Source organism: Anarhichas minor, unplaced genomic scaffold, assembly GCF_050575085.1.
Source record: "Anarhichas minor isolate MPS153535 unplaced genomic scaffold, ASM5057508v1 ptg000025l, whole genome shotgun sequence".
Lineage (NCBI taxonomy): Eukaryota > Metazoa > Chordata > Actinopteri > Perciformes > Anarhichadidae > Anarhichas > Anarhichas minor.
The window spans coordinates 8,715,024-8,735,689 of record NW_027466471.1 but is presented as its reverse complement, the minus strand read 5'-3'; the positions used below and the strand labels follow the sequence as shown (position 1 = coordinate 8,735,689).

General features: G+C 40.9%; 1 protein-coding gene across 1 annotated transcript in view; it reads left to right on the top strand.

Moving 5' to 3' along the window:
* Positions 1 to 20,666, top strand: part of grid2 (glutamate receptor, ionotropic, delta 2) — a 425,055-nt gene that overhangs the window by 391,573 nt on the left and 12,816 nt on the right. Inside the window, exon 14 of the mRNA XM_076099476.1 lies at positions 6,454 to 6,620. Coding sequence (XP_075955591.1) covers positions 6,454 to 6,620 — 167 coding nt within the window. The remainder of the gene's footprint in view (positions 1 to 6,453; positions 6,621 to 20,666) is intronic.

Sequence of the window (20,666 nt, the reverse complement as noted above, 5' to 3'; positions counted from 1 at the left end):
GAAAATAACGCCCAGAGAGAGTTGTATGAGTCCAAATGTGTATGAGCTCTCTGCAGGAGCACAGACATATACAGTTGTGTGAAAAAGTGTTTGCCCCCTTCCTGATTTCTTATTTTTTTGCATGTTTGTCACACTTAAATGTTTCAGATCATCAAACAAATTTAAATATTAGACAAAGATAACACAGGTAAACACAAAATGCAGTTTTTAAATGAAGGTTTTTATTATTAAGGGGGGAAAAAAATCCAAACCTACATGGCCCTGTGTGAAAAAGTGATTGCCCCCTCCTGTTAAAACATAAATTAACTGTGGTTTATCACATCTTTGGAAAGCTGAGTTCAATTTCTCTAGCCACACCCAGGCCTGATTACTGCCACACCTGTTCTCAATCAAGAAATCACTTAAATAGGACCTGCCTGACAAAGTGAGGTAGACATCATGCTGCGATCCAAAGAAATTCAGGAACAAATGAGAAACAAAGTAATTGAGATCTATCAGTCTGGAAAAGGTTACAAAGCCATTTCTAAAGCTTTGGGACTCCAGCGAACCACAGTGAGAGCCATTATCCACAAATGGCGAAAACATGGAACAGTGGTGAACCTTCCCAGGAGTGGCCGGCCGACCAAAATTACCCCAAGAGCGCAGCGACGACTCATCCAAGAGGTCACAAAAGACCCCAGAACAACATCCAAAGAACTGCAGGCCTCACTTGCCTCAATTAAGGTCAGTGTTCATGACTCCACCATAAGAAAGAGACTGGGCAAAAATGGCCTGCATGGCAGAGTTCCAAGACGAAAACCACTGCTGAGCAAAAAGAACATAAAGGCTCGTCTCAGTTTTGCCAGAAAACATCTTGATGATCCCCAAGACTTTTGGGAAAATACTCTGTGGACTGACGAGACAAAAGTTGAACTTTTTGGAAGGTGTATGTCCCATTACATCTGGCGTAAAAGTAACACGGCATTTCAGAAAAGGAACATCATACCAACAGTAAAATATGGTGGTGGTAGTGTGATGGTCTGGGGCTGTTTTGCTGCTTCAGGACCTGGAAGACTTGCTGTGGTAAATGGAACCATGAATTCTGCTGTCTACCAAAAAATCCTGACGGAGAATGTCCGGCCATCTGTTCGTGACCTCAAGCTGAAGCGCACTTGGGTTCTGCAGCAGGACAATGATCCAAAACACACCAGCAAGTCCACCTCTGAATGGCTTAAGAAAAACAAAATGAAGACTTTGGAGTGGCCTAGTCAAAGTCCCGACCTGAATCCGATTAAGATGCTGTGGCATGACCTTAAAAAGGCGGTTCATGCTCGAAAACCCTCCAATAAGAAATCAGGAAGGGGGCAAACACTTTCACACAACTGTATATGTAGTTTTCTTTCACTTGAGCAGTCCTCAAAGTTCACCCTCCACCTTTTATTTATGCATGCAGTCATCTGGCTGATGAAGAAGGTGAGGACCGACCTCATTTTGAAAAAGTTCTTCTCTTGGTAAATTCAGACTTTGTGAACAGCGCTGTTGATCTGAAGCTTTTATTCGTATTTTTTTCATTTTTGTGTTTTTTGACAACGCAAAGTATCTTCAGTTTAGGAAAGCGTGGCTTTCATGGCAAGTAGAGTATGGTTGAGTTATATTTAAGGTTGGGGGAAGGATAGTAGACTTGGTTGGATATTGAAAAAAAATCAGTTTCAATGTGAAGCATAAGACAATAATATTATTTATAGGAGACAGGGTGGCTTGGTGTGGTTCTGACCTTTTTGTTGATCTCTCTAGCAGCTTATTTACTCGGCTAAGACCCGTTTAGTTGTTCCAATGTCCAAACTGAAGAACGTCAAGCTTCTATTTTCTTCTTCAATCACATTTTAGATCTGCTTTGCCTGCATGCCCTACATTATAATATTAAAATAATTGTATGTATCATATTTCCTCTGTCTCTTCTTTCTGTTGTATAGTTGCAGTGGAAAACTCATTTCCCAACGTTAATATTTATTCACTTCAGTACTCTTTTTGTTGGGGGGGGGGGGGGGGTGTTTCGGATACATTTCTACACTGACATTCTTCTTAGTTGAACAAAATGTTAACATTCCAGTCACAACCCATTCTGTGTTTTACAAGAACATTCATAACTACTAATTATAAATAATAGCAGAAAATTATGAATAATTAGATTCTTTGCAACTATTCCCTATTTACAGTTGTTTTGCCCCTTTGCCTTGCAAAACAAAACAGAGCTGTAGCAAAAATAGCTCGGGCTCATGGTTCAGTGCTGTGATGTGTTCATTAAATGAGCTCCGCCATTACAAAAACACTCTGAAACTGATCAACAACAACATAAACAATGATAGAGCAACAGAATTAGGTTAATTTTCTCTCCTCCCATGTATAGAGGGATGCACATTAAAAAGTGACGTGAGTGATAGAAAAAAAGGAGGAGGTGATGCAGGGAAAGCTTTAATTTAGTGATTGTGTCACAATCAGGCTTTGCCTTGAGTGTTTTTCCATAGCTCCTCACTCTTCAACTCAGCCACTCCCTCAGCACCAGTCTAACTCCCTTCACCTGTCCCTTATCAGTAATCAAGCACTCCCTCATCAGCACAACTCTCCTCACCTGTTCTAGTCACTATTTAAACCCCTGTCTCTCACTCACAGCCAGGTCATTGTTTGTTTTCTACCTAACGGCCTGGTTTGCTCATCCTGTTCCCGGTTTCCCAGTCTGCCTGTTCTGCCTTGTCCAGCCGGATTTTCCCCCTCGTCTCTTGTCTTCCTTGGATTCCCTGTGTGTTTTGGTTTGTTCATTAAACCTTTTTCACTTCACCTGACTGTCTGCATCTGAGTCCTCATTATGTCCCGTGACAGATTGTGGATCTTACTGGGTCGTCTGTGTCACATTCACGAGAGAGAAAAACAAGGCCCAATGATTTGTGTGTGTGTGTGTGTGTGTGTGTGTGTGTGTGTGTGTGTGTGTGTGTGTGTGTGTGTGTGTGTGTGTGTGTGTGTGTGTGTGTGTGTGTGTGTGTGTGTGTGTGTGTGTGTGTGTGTGTGTGTGTGTGTGTGGAAAATAGTTTCTGATAATTACGCTGGCACAACAAGAGTCACAACTTATTGTTATTATTTGCCGGACTATAAGATTTGAGAGCTATTCTCCAATGCAGTCTGCAAATGAAAGTGCTAAAAAGTTATCTGGATGCCAATCTAATGGTAGTGGGTGAATGCATTACCTCATCTCCTGCCATGATGGGAGGTTTTATGAAACTCTAAAATATGCTATTTAAAATACCGTATGAATGTAGGTGGGCTGTGTCCACAAAGAGTATTTGGGGATCTGTTGATTGAGGCTTTTGTTTTAGTTGAGTACACTGTTGCAGTGAGAGACAAGCTGTTCTCTTCTATTGTTGGACAACCCCCCCCCCCCCCCCCCCCCCCCCCCCCTCTGACAAATCTCCCGTTTTTAGAATTGATCACAGGACCAGATGCAATAGCCGGCTACTGAGCAAGAAGAAAGAGACATTTGTTTGAAATTCGTCAGTTGTGCTGAGACAAAAGTTTTAAGTATGTTGTTTTGTGGCTTGACCTTAATGAAACTCGTAGCCGTAACTATTGGTGTTTTGTGTTTATAGTTTCTATAGCACAGACAAAAATCAGAGCGTAAAAATAACATATGAAGTGGAATGTATGAATGACGTGCATAAACGAAAGTGTAAACAACATAAGGAAATACAAATTCAAAGAATGTGTTATTAGTTCTAACTATAAAAATTTTGGATGACGTAATACATAATATGTGCTGCAAATAATATATATTATATGCAATGTTATGTGGCGTAATATGTACAGAAATGTTGTTATTTACATAGAACAGTGCAAATATTGCTGTTGATCAAACCAGAGTATAATCCAGGGAAAGATAACGGGGGTTTGGTGTTGATCTGTTATGATCTTATGTCAGCTTGTTCCCCTCCGTATTCTGAAATCCAGCCCTTCTTCTCTGACCACAAACCTCCTTCTGCACAAAAATAATGACACCTTAAATCACCTAAATGCAGGCTTCTAAGCCCAAAATCACTGATTCAGTATTTGCACTATGCTAATGTGTGAACTGGTAATGTCAAGTGAAATAGCAAAAATATGCCATCCTCCCCCTCTTCTCGTACAGATATGTTTACCTCTATTTATACATACAGTACCAGCACAAAACTCCAGTCACTATTTTTACAGCTAGAAACAAGTTCAGAAGTAACCTGCTTCTGTATTTACGCATATTGATGCAGGAACATTTCGACTCACTTTAATGGCACATACTGTACAAGATTCATACTATACGTCAGTATTTTAATAGCTATTGCGACCCATAAACATCTTGCACCTTTTTTGTTTTCATCATCATGTCTGGCGAGGTCTTAAAGCTACTCTGATCTGGAAAGCTCAACAATTTGATTTGAACTCTTATGGTCATTTCTTCTCCATGACCCCAATGTGAAACAAAGTCAAAATACGTATTCCAGCGGCGACAAAAGCATGCCAGAAAGGAGCGTTTGTTATAATTATTAGGATCATGAATTCTTCCCTTGTATTTTAAGAGGCCTCAAATTGTAGTTCTTTTGACTTGTTTACTGGTATGTTTTCTTCTCATGAACAGTGTAAGTGGAAACATGGAGACTCCACCACAGGGTGTCAAAGGTGCATGTATATAGTTTAACTTGGATAACACCTTAATTGGAGCCCATTGCCAGGTTACGCTATGCATGCAAATGCAGCTTGTGCAAAATAGAAAGCTGCCTTGCCTAGATAATCCTTATAAGTCCTTGACAAACTGGAAAGCTCATCCATCTTAAACACCTGTAGTAACATGTAATACTCTGAGACGGGGGCAGAAAATAGAATAGTAAAGGCTTTCCCAGACTGTTCTGACCCATTGTTTTTCGACTCCAAAGTTCTCAGCCGTAAGAAAGTTGTACATTTTGTCATGTGAGCTGCTTAGATAATCACAATCACAATCAGAGGTAACACAACAACATGGGCGAGCTGACCCTCAGCACATGCCTTTTATGGAAATTGATCATGACGTTGTTTCTGGTAGCCCCTACAAACTTGAGCTGATAATATACTGATGCTTTGCATGTAGAGCAAATCAAGCGCTCCCTACTCACAGATACTTTGTCTCTGTTTATGAAACACAGCTGCAGGCAAGAGCATTTCCTTTCACAGGCTCCAGCATCATTTTCATTCTAGGGATAAGTCTTTTTTATGTGATTGTCTGCTTTGTTGGCATTGCTATAATCATTTATTTATCGAGTGTAGTTTAATTGGATTAAAGCTTCGAGCTGAGTCTTATTGTGATGTAAAGACTGGTACATTTAAACTAATCTCCATATCAAGTGACCCCATGTGAGGTCCCAAACCCTGGAAAGACTATAGGGAAATAGCTTTTCTCCGGAAAAAGGTAGTATACATGTAATGGACACTTTTTGTTCCGTTGTGGGAATCTATATACACTCAGCATGTGAAGTGTCTGAATTCTAAAGAATAATGTGAATGAGATCAGCACGACTTTCTTGTGTTTTCAGTGTGGCTGACATCAGAGGTCACCGCATACACACAGCACTGTGCATGATAATGCACACACACACACCGCCCCTTTTCACCCAAATAGTGAGTCCTTAATACACAATGGTAAGCTGTTGGAACTGATTTTTTACTCATTTCCCTTCCACAAAGCCCATAATCTTTCCAATTCAAAAGCAATGGTAAAAAGCCATAAAATTATTTGAGGTAATAAATTACACTCTGTACACTTTTTAAGGTTGTAAAGAGCAGAAGGAGTCAATCTGATGCCCTGCAGTGAATTATTGCACATACACACACACACACACACACTTCAGAGGACTGCAGACTGTGAAATTATCCAATCAGAGGGTCTTGTCGGTTCTCAGACATTATTCATCACACGTAGGCCAACTGAGGTGATACACACACATACACACACAGTGAAGACAGAGGGGTTTAACAATTTCATAAAGCTCCATTAAAGTTAATGACACACCAAATCCAAAATAATATGTTCGAAGAAATGTCTGTGTGCGCGTGTGTGTGCGTGCGTGTGTGTACGTGTGTGTGTGTGTGTGTGAGAGCGTCTATTGAATTTTCAGAAAGGGTGTCAGGATGTGAATATCACAGCCACATTGTTTATTCTCCCCTTTTCATTGTGGTGTGAAAATGATGATTTATTGAATGTTAATGAGAAGCCATGTCAACACCCGGCACCTTCACATCAAACAAATTGTAATTCTCACTTTGGGTCACTTTGACCCTCTAATTCCTTTCAAGCACAAGCTGCAAGCACACACTTCACACTGCTTATGTATGTACTGCTTATCAGCTGTACAACCTGAGGTACAGATGCACCGATCTGAATTTTGGTAACTGTGTCTAAATGTCTTTTTTCCTTTCTTTCAGGTGAAGTACGGCCGCTTTGGCTTTGTGTGGGATGCAGCAGTGCTGGAGTACGTAGCTAACAACGATGAGGACTGCTCATTCTACACTGTCAGCAGCAACGCACCAGACCGTGGATATGGTATCGCCATGCAGCACGGCAGCCCCTACAGGGACATTTTCTCCCAGAGGTAAGAGTCGTAACAGTAAACAACTGTCAGCAGCATCCTTGACTGCATTTTATTTGTTATTTAAAGGACATGTTTCACATGCACATTGAAGGAGCCGCCATTTTTTGTTCCATACTATTCATCTCAGTCATATTGTCTTCTGTTTTAAGTTGAGAAATGTCCCTTACTTTTGAGAAGAGTTATGTAAAATGAAAAAAATGCATTCACATATTCTCCTACTTCAGGAGAGTTCATTTCCACAAAGTTTTCCCTTCTTCCTGCTTGAAGTTTTTTGCTCCACAGGTCAGAGCCCAAGTAAAGAGCAGATTAATATGTACATTTATCTTCAAGAGGAAACCAGTGAATGATACTTTCACAAATTGTATTCAGCTGCCTTGCTTAACCTCAGCATGAACCATTGGTTCACATTGAAGTCGAGCAAGTGTGACAGCACGACCTCACAAATAAGTCAACAGTAGACAGTGCAGATGTATCCAAACTAATCCCAGTTGTCTACCTTGTTGCTGGAGCACACAGCGGGGGATTTTTCCTTTGTCAAATTATGTCATGGACCAGGAGAGTAACAGAATTAATTTGTTTATTAATTTATTCCCTACTTATTCAGTCTCTTATGGCTGTAAAGAAGGTTGGTAATGTCTGCAGACACCACACAAAGGTCATTCATTCATCTCCTGTCAGCTGCTGAGCTGCTGTCTGTGCTGTGTTTCGACAATGCCGAGTGTCCTTGTTTGTTTTCATTTACCTTTGAATGCAATGCCGTGATACACATCACATCAAGTGTTTCTGTGAAGGCCGCATAAGGATTGCTTGCATCCCAGGAAAGAATTCTGTTGGCTTTATTAATGATCATGCGTCACATCATTTCAAGATTAGGGAAAAATATAAATCTCTGCTGCCTTAATCATGTGTGGTAAAGGATTTTATTAATTTTATGTACATGGGCCAACATGTGTGAGCTTTACAGAGTGTTCGAGTGACTAGGCCTGTCTGTTTATGGCTCCATATCCGGTGGAGCATTGCTCTTCAGAATATTTCCTATCATGGCTGTTATTAAAATAAACAAGCAATTAATTGACAGGCCATGTTTCCAATTCCCTCCTATTATTTCCGGGGCAATGTCACACTCTCTGGAAGACAGTTTCAAGCAGTTTACTCACACTGCTCCCCATGGCTCAAACAAAAACAGACAGAAATCATCAGGAGAAATAAATAATCACAGAGGTGTAATTGTTTTGTTTTTCCTCCTCGCTGTGATTTTCTTTTTTGTTTTTTTCATCCTGACATTCTGTATTATGCAGATTGATTAAGTACCAAGAGGAGGTTTGACAGGAATTGTTGTATCCGTCCGTGCCCTGGCAACCCAGAGAGAAATGTTTCACTCAGCTTGATTATCTGTAGTAGCCTGGACATGACATGTCAAAATTGATGATTACAACTGGATTTTTGTTGACTGGTAAACATCAATTTGTTCAAAATATAACAATAATTTACTAAGTTAAATGATAATTTTCCTTACAACAACTAGAGTCAAATACAGTCATTCCATGTTAGATTACATCTATGTTTCTGCAAAGGTTTGCTTGATCATCACAGTCACTGTTGAACACTAACACTCTATTAGTCTTTCTTACACAGACCTGTGAAAGAGAGGATTTATTTTACTTTGATAGCAGCAAAAAATTTGGGGTTGTTCGATTTTCAAGCGTTCAATCGCAATCTCTGTCTGCAGCAACGAGCCAGAACGCTGTGTCAGCACCTTTCCAAAATACTGAGGGGAAATGTTGTGGAACTAGTGTACAAGCATGAGCGTTGTTAAGTTTGCCAAATGACACAGGCTGCAGTATCTATTTTTTAGTGGATTGCTGTATGGATCTCGTCCACTAAGGGATTTCGAAAGCAGTAACACACATTGCAGGGTGGATGGGGCAAAAGCCTGCCAAAAAACACTAGACTAATGGGAGGTATTATATAACAGCCAACATCTGCTTAGCCTGCCCAACCCTTCTCAGATGCCAGTACAGGCACCTGTGTCGCACACTACATGAGGATACTGTAGCTCCTGTATCAGTCTGTCCGGCATTTCTTTTGACTATTTACAACTCATGTCTTGGCATGACATGGCAGAGGAAAAACATTGACGACAGCCTCAGGCTTTTCTGTCTTTGTTTTAGAAGAACATATTCCATATCAAGGTCTGTGTAAGGCTTTTGATTCCGTCGATGCTTTCCCTGGGTTTGGATTCTTCTGAAAGCGGTTTATCTTTACTTTCTGGCAGACTTCAGAATGTTGATGCCATTTTTGTTCAAATCAAGCCCAATGAAGTTGTTAGAAATTTGGCAAGGATCAATATTGGGTCCCCATGTATTTACTCTCTACATTCATTATATACATTTTTACAACTCTCAATAATGCTGATAATGCCATGTTGTATTCCATAACTCCATCACTCCAATACAACAACACAGATGCATTTTACAAGAACTTCCATGCCCTCAACGGTGATCTAGTTGATATAGTACAGCGTTGTAAACACATAGCAATTGGTTTGATATCAGTGTGTGGAACTCATTGCTCAGAAACTAGAAATTCTAATTACATTCTTATACTGAGGGAGAACTTTCTCTCTCTCTTTAATTAATGTGTGGGTGTGTGTGCGTGATGATTGTTCCTGTATCAATAATTTGCCTTTATGTCTTTACCTTTATCTCAATGAAACTTCCTCTGTAAATATATCTTGATAGGAAAATGAACACACAAGAAAATTAAATATTATAAAGAGAACACAAAATGGGAGGTGATAATAATAGACCAGTAATAAATACAGATCCCAAAAGTCTGTGAATATGTGGTGTCATTTGAGAGTAAATCTGCAACTTCAGAGAAGTACTTACTTTATATGTGTGAGTTACCAGTGAGTGTTGCACACTTGAGCAGTGTTTACTATCTGCAGGTCCCTGGAGGTAATGAGAGACATGAAAAACAATGTATTTGCTTTGACACTTCAGAGAGAAAGAGAGAAGGGAAATCTCTGTAGAAATAGACAGACTGCTACAACCTCATCGTTTTCAACCGCTTTGTTAGTTTGGAAGAAGCCATTGCCTGTGTGTGTGTGTGTGTGTGTGTGTGTGTGTGTGTGTGTGTGTGTGTGTGTGTGTGTGTGTGTGTGTGTGTGTGTGTGTGTGTGTGTGTGTGTGTGTGTGTGTGTGTGTGTGTGTGTGTGTGTGTGTGTGTGTGTGTGTGTGTGTGTGTGTGTGTGTGTGTGTGTTAGAACAAATAATGTGCAACCTTGTATGCATGTTTGTGCGTGTGGGAGCTGCTCTGTGATTGATGGAGACAGCCTGCAGATTTACCAGAGTCAGAAAACAGTGGCGTAAAGGGCTAGTCCGCTAATTTAAACTGACAGCCACTGACAAGCTGTTTTGAAGTGCTGCTGAAGGGGCAAGCTTGTAGGAAAAAAATAAGCCCGCTCTCCCAGGCATATATTATTTCTGTCTGTGAGGGTCTGCAGGCATTGATGTGAGCAGTTAAAATAGAAGATTTAATCCACAGCAGATGGACATCTTGAGGGTGCGGCAGTCTAAGAAGATAAGCTGCGGGCCAGACATTTTATTGCACATATTGAACACGATTGCTTTTTACATTTGGATTGCAAGATAGATGAGGTGCCTCTTTGTGTGTGATTATGGTCAGGACTGCATAATTTCAATCTTGACACCATCTTCTGTGTAGTGAGTGCAAGAAATTCAATGAAAGTAGATGATTAATGTCAGTAGGAATAAACAGCTCAGAGAAAATAAATTATATGCTAATTAGTATCAGGGTCATGCTATCAGAGTGTTGTTTTCATTTATTAACTTGTTTTTTTTCAATTTAGGAATACATGGGGTGAGCAAAGAGTGCCTCATCGACAATATGAATTTGATTTGTTACATAACTTTCAACAACACAGATTGATTCATATTGTTGTTTTATGGCCTGGCTACAGGCAAGTGTTCATCAGTGGCCTGAGTGCTGGTATTTGAGGGCTTTTAAAATAAAGCAATGGTGTGACTCGTAAATATCCTGACCTGGGTTGTATGAAAGTAACCTCAGCTAAAAGCAACGCCCGTCGACTCTGATTGCCTCACCAAATGAGCTGGGATTTTGGACATCTGTGAGAGACTGGAACTTTCTGACGGCTCAAGTTTATTTCTTATCTTGGAAGGAAACACATGTTCTTCCACATAAAGAGGAAAGAAACATTTAGTTCCAAATGCTGGATGAAAGAGGTCTTAATAAAGTTCATTATTGCATCGTTGAGCATGGGTTTCATGTGAGTAATGTGACAGTGTAAGAAGGGGTCATTTGCTCCTGAACCCAGCTAATGTGTCTTCCTTACTGCCACTAAAGATATAGCAAGGGCAATGGCTATGCATATGTGTGTAAGTGATAACCATTATCTATGTTTCCCTCATTCTGTCCTAATATCTTTGGTGCAGTCTTAAATACAGTAATCCATCCGTTCTTTATTATTCCTTCTGTAGCTTTAGCTCTTTCGTGCTTTTATTTCATATCCTATTCAGATGATGAATTGACGTCCAGCGATGTGTCTCTAATATGAAAGTAGTCCTCTAGTAATATTAAAGGGCTATGGGTCCCAGTGAATACAAAGTAAACTGTATACTACTCGTAAAAACTGTTTGTTTGTGATGCTTTTCAGTATTCGGGCAAGCTTTTATCTCAGCAGCACTCATGACAATAAAATTGTCAGCAATAGTTTAAAAAACTGTTGATGAACTGACTTGTGAAAGTCTGGGTATTGCAAACCTTGAAGTGAAATTTTATGAATCGTGTAGTGAAGTTTTTCTTCTGAAATGTATATGATGGAGATAAACCAAATGGCACAATTGAAGGACACATATAAATGGCTTTTAAAAGCTGCCTTTGCCCCCCATGTAAATCTTTTATTTTAGTCCCAGCAGAAGGGTTGTAAACAGAGACAGCAGAGGAGGGGTGTAACCCCTGCTCCAATATTGTTCGCTCCGTCACAGTTGTCTCAGGCATTTTTGAAGAGCCACTTTGATACTTTACCAGTCAAAAGCTGGCAATACAGACAACAACTGATGACATAATTCGCAACCAAAGTCGGGTCAGCAAGTTAACTAGACCTTCAATTTAATTTTTGTGTCATAAATGAAAATATTTTTTCTGATAACTATACTGAGCAGAGCTTTGTATTTCTCCTAAAGTTTCTTAATTCATCCCATTTGCCCAGTGATAACGGAGCATCACTCACTGAGGGGAACTAGTTTGTATAAATTTAGCTGGCTTACATTTCGTAGTTTATTGTACTATGTTAGAAGAATAACTAAAATAGGGACATTTTATTGGGAAAAGTTTCATTTAGTTTAAAATCCTCTGTGAGAAAAGTGAGTTTTAGCTTCACTGGCTGTTCTGCTCTTGGGGGCTCGATGGAGTAAGGACCATATTGACTTGAGTTTTGTCATTATTTCAGGGTTGTTTTGGTGTATCTTCTTCACTCTCTTTTTATCTGTCTCTCTCTGTCTTATTGATAGATTTCTTGTATTGACCAGTTCTATTTCATATTATAAATACAAATCCAGATTTCCATGATGATCCCATGGGAATGGAAAAAAGACCACAATAAAAGCAGAGTCGAAAAAGAGACACTTGCAGACCACACCAGCAACTATTCCTTTGCTTTTCCATCACCAAAGAACCTCAAAATAGTTTAAAATCACTTCTTCTATTTCAGATTTAAAACAACTGACATTCATTCAGGTTGAAAAGTCTCTGCCTTATTTGTGAGGCTCTTTGTAGGACCATAATAACGTGAGCTACATGAATAACCTAAATAAGGCTTGATCAAAGTACCAGCTAAAGAAGCCAAAAGCTGAAAAGCAAGATATATTATTCACCGTCTCTCTGTCTCCCTCCATCACACACACACACACACACACACACACACACACACACACACACACACACACACACACACACAGTGAGTTCAAGTTTAGCTGGGTGCTCTGAAGCCAACAATTTCCAATCCATGGAAATCACTATCTGTGGGGGGAAATAATGCATTTTTGTCCAAGGGTGGTGAGCAAAGAAAGAAGGATCGCGTGTGCATGTGTGTGTGTCTGAGTGTTAATACAACACTGACATTGTTCCACATTTCATGTCAAGTGTCAATCTAATCCCTCACTCTCCGTCGAAGCTCTCTCCCTCAAAAGCTGTCACTCTTCTGCCGATCCATCACAGTAAAGCTCAGCCCACACACTTAGTACATTCATTAAATCTTTATTAATCACAATTAATAGTGGGGATGTGGCTCTCTCTCCGTTTCTCTCTCCCTGTCTCTCCCTCACTCTCTCGATGCGTTGATGATGGCTAATGACTGTTTGACTTCTGCGCGTTGTTTATCATAGTTCATCTTGATAATCTGTTCCAGTTCACCCACACACTGCGGCTTAATGGTGCTTAATTGAAAACTTTGTTGACAAAGTGTATGACATTGAACCCTGAGTGCGCCAATTAGAATAATTAATCTTGGCAAACTTTACTTGAGGGACCAAAGATTCATGGGTATGTGACCTCTGGTACTCCATTGCTTGAGCTTCAATATAGCGACACATTGTTAATTGAAAGGGCCGCATGGTGGCTCGTTGATTAGCGCTGATGCCTCGCGGTGGCACGGTCTTGTGTTGCCGTCATTAACCCGATTTCTTTCCATGTGGAGTTTCCATGTTATGGCCGTGTTTGTTTCCCGTGGTGTCCTGTGCTCCGTGTTTCCATGTCTTTAAATAGCTGGTCCACATGTGGCATTTATTTTTTTGTTGGTGCGTACAATAAACCCTTAGGCCCAGACGAGAGCATTGCATTACAGAACACAGGTTTTATCGCTATTCATCATCATGGTGATGAGCCCATCACAGCTCTCAGCACCATCCGCCAGTCTATGACGAGGAAGGTCACTGGAGAGACCTCTGTGGTTAACTCTTTATATTTGGCACCAAAATAAACTCGCTCAAAAGCAAAAACTCAAATATGCACCGCCAGTGCCGGAATTATATTTCCTCTGACTGAGACGACTCCAGCGTTGAATAAACACTCTTTCCAGGGTATTGATGTGTGACTGTTGGTCAGTGTGCTTCAGCCTCAACTTCTCTCACCATTTCTTTTTTATTTCTGTATTTATAAAACACAGGGAGAGAATAATGAGGAGCAGGTGCTGTTCGCTGACTGGGTTGATGCTGCTGACTCTCTCTGCTCCTTACTAACACTCAGTCACGTTCCTGCTCGCACAAGTGCTAAAGTGATTTGGACAAATGCGCTCAGTGACTCACTTTGTAGCTGATCGTGTGCCTCTTTGGGAGATATTTTATGACGGGTTTGCCTTGTTGCTTGAGGCAGGTCACATAGCTAAAAAAAAAGCAACATGATGTCATGATAATAATCTCATGCTTTATTGATTTCCCCCCTCGTCTCTACAGGCAGGTCAAAATTATTTTACATTGTGGTGACTCAGCATTGCAGGATACTTCAGTGGGTTGTTGGCTGACATGGGTGCTCGAGCTCACCTCTGTAGTTGAAGGCTGACCTCTCTAATCACTCTGTCACTCTCGCCCACCCAGAGTAATTGATATACCTGCAGCCACACTAGCTTCCACCTTGAAAAGCCTGCTACACGTCCGCCTCACTGTTCTTGTTTCTGTGCACATATTTTCACAAATATATCCCGTATTTTCAAAGGCGTGCTTGAACCCTGACAGCCAGACGTTGAACTATTCTCACCCTGCAGCTACAGTGAAACCACTTAACTACCTTTTGACTTTATAATGTGAATATTATTTTCCTTCATGTTTTCCAGTGAGGCAGCCGGCGCTCTTCTCATTTAAGTAGCTGACTGCCAACTTCCATCAGAACAAACTCATTTTAGCACAATACCTCTTTTCTCCTCTTCTCCTCCCCAGCTCTCTTCTCCTTTCCCGTCTCCCCTACTTTCTCACCTGCGCTCACCTTTCCTCCACTGTATAAATTAGTTGTCAACCATCCATCCAGATTATTTCTGCTCCCCTCACATTTTCTCACTCAATTTTCCATCTTTCCTTATTCGCTAACTCACTCACATCCTCTTCTCCCTCTGTCTCCACCTCTCGCCTAACTGCTACTTTTGCTGCAGAGGTGACAGGAGAAGAATATTCGTATGAAAGAGCCTGTTGTAGTTAAGTTGCTGCAGCACTGATCCTCAGACAATAGTATTCTCCGTGGTGACGCTCTACATCTCACAGAAACAGTTAAAATGTCTATCTAGCCAGTTCTGAAATTGACTGAACTGTTTCGCACTATGCTTGATCATCTAACCCACTCTGCGTTTTCACTGGCCACAGCAGCAGTAAAATCCTACTACAGGGGAAAGAGCAGCATGGGCCCTAACCTGTATTTATAGGGGGCCGTATGGATGGGCCTGGGGAAGACTGCAGAATCAACACAATATATGGAGTTATAGTGCATTTAAAGGGGCAATAAGTAAGATTTCTACTGTACCATAGCAGAAAATAGCCATAATATATCTTGAGGGGGTTGATAGCCGAGTTGATCAATACTAGTGACTCAACGATCAGTTTGCCAGGTGCTGAGATAACAGCCTTTCAAAACTCACTTTGTAGCCTGCACGTTGGCCTCACCATCCATTTGAGTTAGAAATGCACTCCCCATAGCCCAGCAGTGGTGCAGCAACACAGTGTGAAATCTCTTAACAGTCCATCTTCACTCCAGTAGGGGTATCATTTATAACATTAGAGGATGCTCATTAAAACTGTTACAAATAGATGTTCCTGTCAAATGCAGTCAGGTAAGACAGGGAACACCTGTCCCCTGTTTATTTCTTACATATTTAAACATGAAGCATTTTTGTTTGGAAGAAAATACATACAAACATTTTTTTATTGCCTTATTATCACCACAAAAGGCTGATTCTAGTCTAAACACTTTCACTTTGACGCCAGCGAGTTGTTTTTTTTTACATGTGAAAAGTGTGAATTTGTTGAGAGTTTGTGCACCTGCTCACACGTTTGCACTCCAATGTCTGTGAGGAACCACCTAAACCATCATAACCACCGCCTCTCATTAAACTTAACCTAAACTAAAGTTTTAATCCATTAGCAGGCCTTTGAAAAAGTGAAATTTCCTAATTTTGCAAAAATAATACTGAAATTGGTCTTACTTGTACACAAGCACAATTGCATGTTTCTCCAAAAGGGGAGAGAGAGAGATTTATTTGTTCATGTTCATGTCTTGGCTTTCCAGTATGTGAACATTTTCTAGCTTAAATATGTCAACACTGCAAATGTGTACCTTTTCCTTTGATACTCGGTGAGTCACTTTCTCTGCCTCCCTGTGTGTGATCTCAGTATAATTTACCATCATGTGTTTTGTCACCTGAACAAATTTGCAGCAATCTTTCACATTTCCCTTTGTTTTCGCCCTTTCTTCCGTTCTTCAAGTCTTCTGTCCCTCGCTCCTTTATCCAAAAATCACTCTGGTGTTCTTTCCTCAGCTTGAGTATACTAATAATGCGGATCATCCCACCATCAAGGCTGCTGCCAAAGAGTTGCCATGGCAACATCTAGTCCACGCAGTAACGGCCAATGCGGAGTGAGCGGGGAGGCAGAGACAGAGCGCACTCATGCAAACAAACACACACACACACAGGCTTCACAACAGTTACACCCCCCCCCCCCCCACCACACGAGCAACCGTTGCTCATTTGCTTGTGGGAGTGTTAAAATCATTATGGATCTCCCCAGTCAAAGTCAACAATCTTAAAGCAAGGTGATAACTCATTACAAACACACAGTGTTAATGCAGTGTTAAACACTTCTGTAATTACCATTCACCTGTCAAACGCACTTCACTCCTCTCACGCATTGAAACCCTCACATATACTGAGACAATTATGCATTCAATTAGATGTTAATGTGACACCCACCAATGCATGCAGTTGCAACCCCCTGTATTTTATAGTCGAGGACATGACACTAATACATGTGATTTATAGTTGGTGCTATTTTTAGTGATTAAATGGATCTCTTTCCTTATACCTCAGGTGACGGTGTGCTGACTGATGACGCCTTGAGCAAAAAAACATCTGAGTGTACACTCCCTTGGTTCTATATTCTACAAATTTAGAATGAAAAAATGTTTGCAACGAAGAGCACACTGTTGTGAGGATTTAAATGACTTGTCGGATTTTCCTCTCCTGTGCTTCACTCCATCAAACTAGATGTAGATCGTTCATGAGGACATAAAGACCGTGACACACACACACACTTTAATTAGCTACTCCTAGCTCTCATTATGTCAGTTTGTTATTGTTACAAACAAACCGTGTGTTGCAGAATTGTAGTGTATTTTGAATGTGTGACTAAGCTGTTTTTGCTTGCGCTTGCTTCTCACTTCTATCTGTGTTGCTGTGTGTTTGCCAGCGCGCAGAGGCAAATCTGTGGTTTTTCGAGGGAGGATGTGTTTCTTTTGGTGAGACAGCGACAGACAAATTAGAGATCTAGACAGATGGTGTACTGCAGGAAACCTTTGACTCAACCCATGTTTTTGTCAGGCAGCTCACAGTAGCCTTTCATCCTGCCTGTCAGCCAAGGGATGGAGACAAATAGAGAGCAGTTGTAACCCCTTTTGTGTTTAAAATGATCATCACCATGCTCGCTTTTTCTTACAAAGTTGAAGTATTCCTTGGGTAGTAGCTGTCACGAGTAAACAGAGATCTCCTCTAGGCTTCTTGATTACTAATTTTACATGCAGTCATTCTGGACACACTCACGTAATCTGAAAGTGACCAAGTACTCAACGGATGCATTTAAGCATTAGAACTGGAATTACTCCGGCAAGCTCATATTCCATTTATGAGTTATTATGTCTGGATTGTCGTCAAATATAGTAAAAGGGCCCTGCATGTCTTCCACTTCACTTTTGCCTTGCACCATCTGTCCAAACTCGGGCACCGTCTAGTACTTTGGTGTGAGCAAAAACATGGCGGCAGGCATCACAGGATATCATATCGTCATTTGTATCCTCTTTCCTGCGAGTATTTTACTATTGCAAGAGTTAAATCTGTGTATTTTTTGTGGGCGGGATAAAGGCAGCTGAAGCTCAATGAGATGTAATGTAAGGTGAATATGACTATTACGAGTGTGTGTGCGTCTGTTCTTGTGGGTGCAGGTCAGCGTTAGGGTTTGATTCAAGGGCCTAGCAGGGAAGCAGCTTTTGCATAACTTTGATAGGCCAATTAGGGCAGGATGACAGATGATGAGCTCCACAGGCAGACAGGGTCGTAATAGAGGGGAGAGAGAAGGCACTCTGTCCTGAATCTCAAATCTGTTCTGCTCTGTCCTCCCTCAAAGTTGCATACAGCGTAGTCACATCCTAATGATTCCTCTGATGAAAGCCTCCTTTTTGTTTTTATGTTTTGATCTGTTTGATCTTTGATCCAGATGGGGAGCAGGCCTTTTAGTTATTCTTCTTTGTTGTTGTCTTTGGCATCCTTTTGATTGTCTTGAGAAGAGCAGGAGTCTTGATATTAACATTTGAAAATCAAAGCATATCTTTTGAAGGTGCTCAATGCGTAATTCAGAGCATATCTATGATTGAAGGATCACCCTCACACGGTTTTCAACATGGAGACTGCTGAGCCAGCGACTAGCAGCTAGTGGGGCTAACAGCATGAACAGTGCAAGAACCATTGCTGACAGAGCCAACTGTTAACGTGGGGGGGGGGGGGGGGTGGCCTGGAGGGTGGGCACAATGCTCCCACGACGACGCTGTGGGTCAGATTAGGACGGCGTTATCAGCGTTAACCGCCATATGAGCGCAGTGCAAACCGGCTGCCATTAGCTTGCCACTGGAACACAACAGAGAGACTAACATGCGCAAAATGATATTTTAAAAGAAACTCCTATTCAACAATTACAGTTAGGTGGCATTGATATTTCTCTCTGCTAGGAAATACATGGTAATTACCTATCCACTGTTTATTTGTTTCCCTTAAAGGTCAACAGCAAACTCATTTTGTAGAAATATGTTACAAACTTTTTTACTGTCTATTATGTTCACAGAGAAGTGAACAAGTGTAAAAGCCACCGCTTATTCCCACTCCTAAAGTGCCCCACAACAACCTGTGTGACATGACATTCATGACACGTAAGAGCAGTCTACTCATGAGCAGAGATAACAGACGGCAACTCCAAACATAAAGCATGTCTCTTTCTTTCAACAGAAATGAAAAGACATCGAGTAAGACAAGAAAACTTTAGAAGTTGGCGGAAATCCAAGCAAGAAATGATGAAATATTTTGACAAAACATTGCCAGGCTTTTTTTGAAAGGTGGGATCGCTCTCATTCCATCTCATTAGCCTGTTTGCGCTCCGTCTTTCTCCGAAGCCGTCTGTCAGAGTACAGGCTTGTTTGTGTTTGTGAAGTATCTTTTGTCAAAGTGACAGATATTAAGGTCAGTACTGTATGAAAGGCACAACACTTCTCCCTTAAAAAGCTTGTTTTAACTTTCATGAACAGTGATTTGTCTGTGATACTGTCATCAGCTAAGAACAATCTTGTACGGAGGCTGTTTCAATTTTGATTAAACACAGGAGCTGTTCAAAAAACCTAACCACGGCCATTTCAACTTGCATATCAACAGTGCACCCTGCATGCAACAGTACATTCATTTTTATGTGCATTTTAAAGTATTATTTCGGAGAAAGAGTCGGCGCTAAAGTGGATATGGAAACGCCTTTGCAAAATAAATTCTGATGTAGCAAACATTTAATTAAAATGACCGATTCGCTGTTTCTGCTGTTGCCGTCTAAAATGCTGTTGCGATATTCCCATAACATGTGAATGCTGTCTTCGTCTCTGGGCACCACAAAACATGACCAATACTAGCTGACATGGAAGAAGAAATCGCCCAATTGAAACTAGTTCCTGAACACTTATTGTTTTGTTTTCAGTTTGCAACCTCTACTTATTCTACTCTGTTTGCTGGTGGCTTACAGCCAGGCCTAGCTTATACCGCCAACTTCTGGCAAATCTATGCTGTAGCAGAGTTTATTTGCTCCAAACCAGTCGATGGTTTGGAGTTTAATTCACTTTTTTATATATTTTTTGCGACATTTCAGAGATTTGCTTAAAATTCACTTGGCAATTGAATAGTTTTTTTGCGCCACTGCTCCTCAGCAATCTGGCACTCAGAGGGTGCAAGGAGTGATCAAGCATGAAGTTATTTCAGAGTCCTGCATTATACAGTACAATATTACCGTCCAAAAGTAACTAAGTAACGTGTTCAAAAGAAAAATGGAGCAAGGGCCCCATGCTCTGCTGAAGAAGAACAGATGCAGCATTGGTATGCAATGAGGGATTTCTACACTGACTGCATCTTCATCATGCCAGTGGGTGATAACCAGGGCATACAACTAGGCCAGTGCTGCCACTATACTACTACTGCTGAACACTATTGCAGACATTTTGATTTGTTTTGAATCAATGTTGCATATCATCTAACAAAGCCTTTTCTAATCCAAGTTTATCTGAGCCAAACAATCCCACATTCAAGCCGGCAGGTGGTGAACATGATCTCGTATTAGAATGACTGTTGGTGGATTTGCTGTTTGAATTAGTTCTTCTCTTCTCTTCTCTTCCTCTACTCTCCTCTCCTCTTCTCCCTTTTTAATCTGTCCCATCAATTGCATACACAACTGGCATTTTAACCATGCAGTTCCACAGTCTCACCAGCTCAGTAGAGCCCAGGGAGTGATAAGAGAGTGTCCCTAAATGAGAGTGACGTTGTTGTGAAGCGACGTGCTGAGCCTGTTTGGCTGATTTACATTGAAGTGAGCCACGTTTTTATGGCTATTGTGGATGAAATTAATTATGTAAGCTGTCTGCAGGGCTCATTTGCATTTCTTGATTGATTTCAGTCCGTTCTGTGTATTCCGCATGAGGAAAAATGAAGATGAGAGATGGGCACTGTCATTCACG